The sequence below is a fragment of the Nannospalax galili genome, unplaced genomic scaffold, assembly GCF_000622305.1.
Source record: "Nannospalax galili isolate Female #2095 unplaced genomic scaffold, S.galili_v1.0 scaffold1448, whole genome shotgun sequence".
Taxonomy (NCBI): Eukaryota; Metazoa; Chordata; class Mammalia; order Rodentia; family Spalacidae; genus Nannospalax; species Nannospalax galili.
In genome coordinates, this window is record NW_008358646.1 from 753,985 (window position 1) to 764,878 (window position 10,894).

At 43.4% G+C, this 10,894-nt stretch overlaps 1 protein-coding gene across 1 annotated transcript in view; it reads left to right on the forward strand.

Moving 5' to 3' along the window:
* The window catches only part of Top3a (DNA topoisomerase III alpha), a gene marked incomplete in the record, with an annotated part of 45,143 nt that overhangs the window by 23,159 nt on the left and 11,090 nt on the right, over positions 1 to 10,894 (forward strand). The window contains 4 exon segments of the mRNA XM_008821956.3: positions 2,138 to 2,220; positions 3,529 to 3,736; positions 8,563 to 8,748; positions 8,871 to 9,000. Coding sequence (XP_008820178.1) covers positions 2,138 to 2,220; positions 3,529 to 3,736; positions 8,563 to 8,748; positions 8,871 to 9,000 — 607 coding nt within the window.

Consider the following 10,894-nt stretch of genomic DNA (forward strand, 5'->3'; position numbering starts at 1 on the left):
CCCCCCCCAGGGCCCTTGAGAGGGAGCCAGCCTGCTTACAGCAGATGGACACTGACCTCCAATCGCAGATCCAAACTCTTCCAAACTATAGCAATTAAATATTGATGTAAACTTTACACTTCTTTTAAGAACCATCACCATTTCTGCAAGGTCCAAGGTTATTAACTCTCAAGTTTGGTTTCAAAATTTGGAAGACTTAGCTGTTGAGTTGAGATTTAGATAGCCAACTTAGATTCTCAGTGACACGTGGCTAGTGTGGCCACAGAGCTGCTCTGTCCCCAAGCTGGGGTGGGCAACTGTCATATGCAAGTGCTCTGACAGTGGAAGGGGGAGGGTGTCCCTTCAGAGCCTCCTTGAGAAACCTGGGATTTGGGGCCACTGCAAGAAGGAACACTCAGGCCAGGCATGATGGCATATTCCTTTAATCCCAGCACTCGGGAGACAAAGGCAGGCAAATGTCTGTGAAGTCAAGACCTGATCTATATAGTGAATTCTATGTCAGCTGGGGCTACATGGAGACCCTGTCTCAAAAAGGCCAAAAAATAATAAATGAATGAATGAATGAATGAACAGAAAAGAATACTTGCTGTTCTTCCAGAGGACTCAGGTTCAATTCCCAGTGCCCACATGGCAGCAAACAACAATCTGTAATGCCAGTTCCAGGGGGTCCAATGTCCTCTTCTGGCCTCTGTGGGCATTGCACAACATAGGTGCACTTACATACATGCAGGCATTCCACTCATACACAGAAAATAAAAAATAAATTTGTTTTTTAAAAAAAGAAACGGGCTGGAGAGATGGCTCAGTGGTTAAGAGCACTGACTGCTCTTGCAGAGGACCTGGGTTCGATTCCCAGCACCCACAAAGCAGCTATGAACCAAAATATTAAAGAAAAAAAAGTACAACTATATTATATAAGGTTTGAAAACAAAGAAGAAATACAAGTGGCCTACAATAGATATATTTTTATTTGTTTATTTATTTATTTATTTTGGTCTTCTTGAGACAGGGTCTCCCTGTAGCACCAGGTGACCTGGAACTCATTATGTAGACCAGGCTGGTCGTAAACTCAAGGAGATCTGCCTGCCTCTGCCTCCCAAGTGCTGGGATTAACACCACACCCAGCATAGATGTATTTTTATAACACTGTAATTGAAATAGTTTGTTTTTGCATTTGTAAAGCAAGAATTCTACCACTGAGTTACATGCTTTTGTTATTAGTTAAATATGCTTTGTCATATTGTCAAAAGAAAAGAAGGGCTGGAATTAGAAGGCCTCAAAGGATGCTTTTCATTATCCAGGGGGATTTTCCTGGGACTTGAGACATGTTCTCAGACTGCCTGCATTAGTATCATTATGTTGTTAGGCTGCTTGTTAAAAATGCAGATTTCAGGGGCTCATCAGTTAAGAGCACTGGCCATTCTTGTAGAAGACTGGGATTCAGTTCCCAGCACCCATATAGTGGCTAACAACTGTAACTCCAGTTCCAGGGAATCCTGGCTTTCGCAGGCATTATACACATGGGTACATTTACATACATACAGGGGAAACACAAAGACATGTAAAAATAAATCAATCCAAATTTTTTTTTTTTCACTTTTTTGAGACAGGGTCAGGAGAGCCCCACCTGACCGGTCACTATGTAGACCAGGCTGGCCTTGAATGAACTCACTGAGATCCCTTGCCTCTGCCTCCTGAATGCTAGGATTAAAGGCATGTGCCACCACCCTTTTTAGTTTTTTTGTTGTTGTTTTGTTTTTGTACTTTCAAGACAGGGTTTCCCTGTAGCCCTAACTGTCCTGGAACTCACTGTGTAGACCAGGCTGGCCTTGAACTCACAGAGATCCACCTGCCTCTGCCTCCTGAGTGCTGGGATTAAAAACATGAGCCACCATGCCCAGCTTTTTTTTTATTTTATGTGTGTGAGTTTATCAACTTGCATGCATGTAAATGCACCCATGTCGTGCAATGCCCACGGAGGTCAGAAGAGGGCATCAGATCCCCTGGAACTGGAGTTAAAGATGGTTGTTACCATGTGGGTGCTGGGAATCAAACCCAGTCCTCTGCAAGAGCAGTCAGTGCTCTTAACCACTGAGCCATTTCTCCAGCATCTAAGTGTCTTTTGACTCCCTTACAGGAACTGGAGAAGCTGGCTTCTCGAAAATTGAGAATAAATGCCAAGGAAACCATGAGGATTGCTGAAAGACTCTACACTCAAGGGTAAACATAAGTGCTCACAAAGTAATCTGAAACCACCCACCCTACCTTTTATTGCTAGGAATTTAATCCAGGGACTTGCACATAGTAGGTAAACATTACCATTAAGCTGCATTCCTGACCCTAAATCCTGCTTTTGACCTTAGCAACTCCTTGTGGTATCCCATCAAAAGACAGGCTGTAGACAGCAGGTAGCACCTTTAAAAGTTATTTGCCTATCAGAATCATACCTACTTCAGGGATCAATGAACACTTTAGCACTGAAGTCGCCTTACTGCACTGTCCAACATACATTTTAGAGCTTAAAATTTGAGTTGTTCAAATTGTGATATAAATATACATAGTAGGGGCTGGAGAGACTGCTGACTGCTCTTCTAGAGAACTCCTGTAGGTTCCCAGCACCTATGTCAGATGGCCTGTAATTCTGGCCTCGGGGGATCCTATGCCTTCATTTGGCCTCTAGGGTACCCACAAGTATGTGGCATGTACACACTCATAAATAAAAATAAATATATAAATAATTTTTTAAAACATAGATTTTGGCTGGGCATGGTGATGTACACCTTTAATTCCAGTACTGAGAGGCAGAGGCAGGCAGATCTCTTGAGTTCAAGGTCGGCCTAGTCTACATAATGAGCTCCAGGCCAGCTGGGGCTACAGGGAGACCCTGTCTCAAAAAAGGCCAAAAACCCCCACAGATTTTGAAGGCATATGTGAAAATAAGATGTAAACATCTCGATTTTTTTTTTCCAATGTAGTTAAATTCAGGCTCTGACACATACTAGACACACTTTATCACTGAGCCATATTAACAGTTTTATTGAACAACATTGTTCTTTGTGTTCTTTAGGAAGTTATAGGAGCGTGTACTGTTGGAACTGTGAGATCCAGTGAGACTTACACCACACAGGGTCTTTCTGTCAGACTGACTCTTTAGAGAGAAGCCAGTGATGTACCTCTGGCCACATGTACCTACAAAGTCTTGGACCTTTATCCTTTAGCATGCTGCTGCTTTTCTGCTAGCTTCTTGAAATGTCCTAGCAGGAAAGCTTTTCACCCTAAAGGAGCCCATCTCAGATCCTTTCTCAGTCTAGGTGGTTTTTAGTTGGCAATATCAGATGGTAACAGCTGGAGCAACAGGGCCAGACCTGTGTAAAAGAAGTAAACCAATCAACCAGGTGTGGTGGTGCACACCTTTGATACCAGCACTTAGGCGGCAAAGGCAGGTGGATCTCAGAGTTTGAGGCTAGTCTGGTCTACATAGTTGCTATAAGGAGCCTAATAATCTCCTTTTTGTTTCCTTTCTTTTAGGTACATCAGCTATCCACGAACAGAAACAAACATTTTCCCCAAAGACTTAAACCTGGTAGCACTGGTGGAACAGCAGACCCTGGATCCGCACTGGGGGGCTTTTGCTCAAAACATTCTAGAGCAAGGTGGCCCCACTCCACGAAATGGGAGCAAATCTGATCAAGCTCATCCTCCAGTTCACCCCACCAAATACACCAACAACTTGCAGGTTGGTTTCTTTGTGGTGAGTCCTGTGAAACAGAGCAGGTACTAAGAGTCAGTAGTAGGATTGAGACTTGCTATATGAGGTCTGATTTTGGAAACAAGTGATTTTCAAGAAAGGGAAATCAGTGTTAAGAGTTCTATGACTATTTCATAGACTCCCATTTCATTGTCTTGAGGCTGGCTTTCACAAAAGACTCTGTGGTAGGTTATACTCATGTTCAGCTCTGCTGCTTCATGATCCTTTAGATGATGTTAGGGCAGCCTCCTTTCTGCAAGCCACATGGCCTTCCTAGTCCCTTGCTACCTGGAAAAGGCCCAACTATCTCCAAAGATTGGATACATCTATAACTTTCAAACTCTTCCCCAGCACCCACACTCTACTGCAGGGTCACACTCAACTTTGAACCACCTGGGCAGCAGCTCTGTCAGGCTTGTCTGACAACTACACTTAAATGCACTCTGGTCTTTTAATAATACATATTCTTTCTGATTTTAAAAGTACCATGTTTGCTGGGCTTGGTAGCACACACCTTTAATCCCAGCACTCAGGAGGCAAAGGCAGGTGAGTTCAGAGCCAGCCTGGTCTGCATAGCAAGTTCCAGGCTAGCTAGGACTACAAGACCCTTTCTCAAAACAACAGAAGTACCATGTTTATTTTAGATAGTTTAGGAAATACAAAAGATTTTATGGGTGAAAAAAATTGCCTGTAACTTCACCCCTATTTAGAACTACTTTCTTTTCTTGTTTGCTTGCTTGTAGAGACAGGATCTTGTATAGCCCAGGACTGACCTTGAACTCATTATGTTGCTAAAGATGACCTGGAACTCCTGGCCTCCTGCCTCTACTTCTTTTTATTTTTATTATTATTATTTTTTTTTTCATGTGTACAAGTATATTGCCTGCATGTATGTGAGTGCACCTGTGTTGTGTAATGCCACGGAGGTCAGAAGAGGGCTTCGGATTCCCCTGGAACTGGAGTTAAGGACAGTTTTGTAGCCGCCATGTGGGTGCTGGGAATCGAACCCAGGTCCTCTGCAAGAGCAGTCAATGCTCTTAACCACTGAGCCATCTCTCCAGCCCCCTGCCTCTACTTCTTAAGTGCTAAGATAATGAATCTACACCACTGTACAGTTTATGCAGTGGTAGGGTTGGAACCCAGGACCTTATACTTCTTAGACAAGCACTCTACCAGCTGAGCTACACCCCAGCCCATGTTTTGTTTTGGTTTGCTTTTTATGGTTTAATGTTGTGTTGTTGGGGTTTTTTTTTGTTGTTGTTAAATTTTTTATTTATTTATTTTCTTGGTCTTTTTGAGACAGGGTCTCCCTGAAGCCTCACCTGGCCTGGAACTCACTATGTAGATCAGGCTGGCTTTGAACTCACAGTGTTCCTCCTTCTGCCTCCTGAGTGCTGGGATTAAAGGCTTGCACCACCACACCAGGAGATATATATATATTTTTTTTTTGCCTGCATGTATGTAATTGCACCATGTGAGTGCAATGCCTCAAAGGCCAGAAGGTATTGACTCCCCTGGAAGTGGAGTTATGGATAGTTGTTAGCCACCATATGGGTGCTGGAAACCAAACCTGGGTCCTCTGGAAGAACAGCAAGTGTTCTTAACCTCTGAGCTATCTCTCCAGCCCCCTTGTTTTGTTTATGAGGCAGGATCTTGATCCATGGCCCTGATTTGTCTGAAACTTGATATGTAATCCAGGTAAATCTTGAACTTTTGGTGATCCTCCTGCCTCTGCCTCCTAAGTACTGGTATTACAGGCATTCACCACTACAACCAGCTTGTTTTGTTTATTTGTGTGTTTTTTGTTGGTGATTGATTGTTTTTTGGAGGTGGGGTTCTTTGAGACAGGGTCCTTAAACTGTAACTGAGGATGGCTTGAACTTCTGATCCTCATGCCTCTACCTAGAGTCCTGGAGTTGCAGGTATATGCCACCACACCTGATTCTATGTGGTGCTGGGATGGAGCCTAGGGCTTCATGCATGCTCCTCAGGCACCCTACCAACTTACTACAGCCCTACCTTAGTCTCTTTTTTTCCTTTTTTTTTTTTTTTTTAAATTTATTTATTGTTTTTATTTTATGTGTACGTGTGTATTGCCTGCATGTAGGTAAGTGCACCAGTGTCATGCAATGTCCAAGAAGGTCAGAAGAGGCTGTTGGATCCCCTGGGACTGGAGTTATGGACAGTTGCTAGCTGCCATGTGGGTGCTGGGATTCAAACCCGGGTTTTCTGCAAGAACAACCAGTGTTCTTAACTGCTGAGCCATCTCTCTAGCCCCTAGCCTTTTTTTTTTAAATTCATTTAGTCATTTATTCATTTGGGGATTATGCAAGCCTGATGGCCTGAGTTCAGTCCCTAGAACCAACCATGGAAGGAGAGAACTAGCTGTCCTCTGACCTCACACATGTACTGTGGTACATGTGCACTTGAACTCAAATACACACATACACTCACAAAAAGTAATAATGAAACCATAAAAAAAAATATTATATACATATGTCGAAAATGTGGCTCAGGTCTGACTCAGCAGTTAAGAGCACTGGCTATTCTTGCAGAAGACTGGGGTTTGAATCCCAGCACCCACATAGCAGTTAACAACTGTCCATAACTCCACTTCCTGAGGATCTAATGCCCTCTTCTGTCTTTTGTGGGCACTGCATAACATGGGTGCACAGATCTACATGTAGGCATAATATTCATATACAAAATAAAAGTAATAAAATGTTAAAAAATAAATTTAAAAACTTTTTAAAAGAAGGAAAATATGGTTCAGTCAGGTTTGGTAGGTCATGCTTATAATTCCATATGTAAAAAGGCTAAGGCTGGCCTGGTGAGATGGCCCATCAAGTAGACATGCTTCTATGTAGGCCTGACGACCTCAGTTCAATCCCTGGATCCCACAAAGTGGCAGGAGAGAACCCACTCCTGAGAGTTTTTCTCTGACCTATACACAGATGCTGTTGTGCATGCCTTTAATCCCAGTACTTGGGAGGTGGAGGCCAGCAAGGGCTATAGGGAGACTCTGTCTCAAGAAGACTAAGGAAAAAAAAGTGAATGATTGAAAAATTATAAACAAAGCTGGATGTGGTGATGTACATCTTTAATCCCAGCACTCAGGAGGCAGGACAGATGGATCTCTGTGAGAATGAGGCCAACCTGGTCTACACAGCAAGTTCAGATCAGCTGGGGCTATAAGGAAGACCCTATCTCAAAAAGACCATATAAAGAAAAGAAAAAATTATAAATAGGTTTGTAAAAACTACTTTTTAACACTATAAGGAAAATATATAACAGTTGTTTTCATGTAGTTTGCAAAAATCTGTTTTTGTTTTTAATTTTCACATTTGTTTATTGGGATAGGATGGTACATGACATGGCATGCATGTGAAGGTCAGGGACAGCTTGCCTCTCTTCCATCATGTGGATCCAGGGGATCGAACTCAAGCCATTTAACTTTGTGGCAGGTGCCTTTACCCGTGGAACTATTGCACCAGCCCCCAAATCTGTTTTTGTAAGATTTTAAATTTTTCCAACTCTTTTTTTTTTTTTTTGGTTTTAGTTTTGTTTGTTTTATAAACTGCCCATCTAGAACTGGTATGGTGCTTTTTTTCCTTTTAATTTATTTTTACTTTATGTTTATTAGTGTTTTGCCTACATAAATGTAAAGTATACCACTGCATGCAGTGGCCTTGGAGGCCAGAAGAGAGCAGTGGATTCCCTAGAACTAGAGTTAGAACATTTTGTTAGTTGCCATGTGGGTGCTGGAAAACAATCCCAGGTACCTGGAACAATAGTAGTAAGTGCTCTTATACTGAGTCCTCTCCAGTCTGTTTTTCATTTTGAAGTTTTTGTTGGTCGGTTGATTTGGTTTTTATGGTTTTTAGTAAGGATCTCACTAGATAGCCCTAACTAGCTTAGAACTCACTGTATAGACAAGGCTGGCCTCAAGCTCACAGAGATCTGCCTGCCTCTGCTTCCTGAGTGTTGAGTTTAAAGGTGTGTGCCACTATGCCCAGCCTTAATTTTTTTTTTGTTTGTTTGTTTGTTTGTTTGTTTGAGACAGGGTCTCCCTACACCCCCAGCTGGCCTGGAACTCACTATGTAGACCAGGCAAGCCTTGAACTCGAAGAGATCCACCTGCCTCTGCCTCCCGAGTGCTGGGATTAAAGGCGTGCACCACCACGCCCGGCTCCCAGCCTTAATTTTTAAATTAGATTTTATTTAGTGTATGTGTGGGCACACATCTGCCACAATGCCCATGTAGAGGTCAGAATTCATTTAAAAGAAATAACTAGAAATCTACACAAATATTTGCCTGTAAAAATGTGCTTAATGTGTATAAATAGTAATATTTGGGCTGGGGAGATGAATTCTTAGAAGGGGAATTGGTGGGTATGAGCATGACTGTCCCATGGGTTTTTCACTAGGTGGACCTCACTGAATCCTTGCTCACCTAGTTAATGGAACATGAGCTCCATCAAGTCACTGCATAAAGCTGGCCTAAGGCTGTCAAGTGCAGTGTTACTATGTATTCAGCAAGTATTTTCCTAATTTCCTATGCATCACCTCATTTCTGTTTAGATTAGGTTCACATCAAAGAATCCTTTGCTTACCTTTGCCTGATTAGAGTTGTGAGTTGTATCAATTGAAATCCATTAGCTCCTCAATATCTACACACATGTTGCAAGACCTGAGGAGCCATGTGGTCTATTCTATGCAGAACTTCTGGTTAACAGTGGCATACACCAGGTTGAAAATCCAGTGGCACTTCAGTCCCTGAGACATACTGTTCTGAAAGGAGTTTCTTTCCTCAGGGAGATGAACAGCGTCTTTATGAGTTCATCGTTCGCCATTTTCTGGCTTGCTGCTCCCAGGATGCCCAGGGACAAGAGACCACCGTAGAGATTGACATTGCTCAAGAACGCTTCATAGCCCATGGCCTCATGATTCTGGCCCGTAACTACCTGGACGTGTATCCATACGATCACTGGAGTGACAAGGTGATAGGAAGTGGGCTCCGGGGAGAGGGCAGCCATTGTGCTACAGCCCTGTGCAGGCTGATGGAGCAAGACTATACTGAGTGTGATGACAGATCTCAACTCTATACCTGCTCTCTCGTTAGCTCCTCCCTGCCTATGAGCAAGGCTCCTGCTTTCAGCCCAGCACTGTGGAGATGGTGGATGGGGAGACCAGCCCCCCTCAGCTGCTCACTGAGGCTGACCTCATCGCCCTTATGGAGAAGCATGGCATCGGTCAGTAGCTTGTATGAGCATGGCTCTCAGGCATGTTGTAAGCCAGACATGGCCTCCTCTCAGTGCAAGTGCTAGATTCCTGTCTCCATCTTATTATTGAGATGAGGGGTTAGAGTGTATCATCTGCCTACCATAAACAAGGCCCTTGATTCTATCCCACGCACCCTGCCTGCCCTCCACCCCCGCAAAAAAAAACTGGAGTCAGACCTGCAGAGGTTAGGAACTTACCTAATGTCACCAAATATATGGCATCCAAATAACTCCATGGCTAATGTGCTTTTTTGTTTTGTTTTTGCATTGCTTGAGGTATAACCCAGAGCACTGTACAAGCTAGACAAGCATTCTAATACTGAGTCACACCCCAGCCCTCAGCCAGTGGTCTTGAACTCTATGCCATACCATAGGTATAATGATAGATCTTTATTGTGACTCATTCAAGGCTTACCAGAGGGCACCCTTTAGCCTTTGGATTGATGGTTCTTTTTATTAAGAACAAGTAACTTGAGATGCTAAGGCAAGATGATTACAAGTTCAAGGCCAAACTGGGCAATTTAAGGAGACCCTGCTTCAACATAAAATAAAAAAGGACTGGGAGAGGCTCAGTGGTTAAGAGCATTGGCAAAGGATCGAGCTTCAGTTCCCAGCACCCACATAGCAACTCACAACCATCTCTAACTCTAGTTCCAGAGGATCTGACACCTCCTGCCCTCTGGACATTGCATGCCTGTAATGCACATACATGCAGGCAAACTATTCATACACATTAAAAAATATTTTATTATTTTTATGTGTGTGCTTGTATTGCCTGCATGTAGGTAAGTGCACCCGTGTTGTACAATACCCACGGAGGACAGAAGAGGCTGTCAGATTCCCCTGGAACTGGAGTTACAGACAGTTGTCTGCTCTATGGGTGCTGGGATTCAAACATGGGTCTTCTGCAAGAACAGCCAGTGTTCTTAACCTCTGAGCCATCTCTCCAGCCCCACAATTAAAAATTTAAAAATAGCCAGGTATGGTGGCACACACCTTTAATCTCAGAACTTGAAACGCAAAACCAGGTGAATCTCTGTGAGTGAGTCCAGCCTGGCCTACATAGTGAGTTCCAGGCCAGCTGGGACAAAATAAGGGGCTGAAGAGATGGCTCAGCAGTTAAGAGCACTGACTGAAGGGCTGAGGACCCAGGTCAATTCCCAGCACCCACATGGCAACTATGAAACATCCTTAACTCCATTTCCAGGGGAATCTGATCTCCATGGCATTGCATGACACAATGCACTCCCATACATGTCAGGTGACTCATAACTAACTGCTTGTACCTCCAGTTCCAGTGGATCTGACATCCCTTCTGACATTCACTCAAGTGCACAGGCAAGACATACACATTGTTAAAAATCTTTTTTTTTTTTTTAAAGTACATGGGGCTAGAGAGATAGCTTAGTGGTTAAGAGCACTGACTGCTCTTGCAGAGGACCTGGGTTCAATTCCCAGCACCCACATGGCAGCTATGAACCATCCTTAACTCCTGTTCCAGGGGACTCCGAAGCCCTCTTCTGACCTCCAAGGCATTGCACGACACGGGTGCACTCACATACATGCAGGCAATACACTCATACACATAAAATAAAAATAATAAATTTTTTTTTTTAAAGTACAATTCCTGCTGGGTGTGGTGGTACATGCCTTTAATGCCAGCAGAGGCAGAGGCAGGCAGATCTCTGTGAGTTCAGGGCCAGCCTGGTCTATATAACAAGTTCCAGACCAGCTGGGGCTATAGGGAGACCCTGTCTCCCAAAAAAAAAAAATTCAGTTCCATTTGGGAATGTAGCTCAGTAGCAGAGCACTTGCCTAGTATGCATAAGGCTCTGGTTTTGTTTCCTCTTTAGTACTTTAGCAA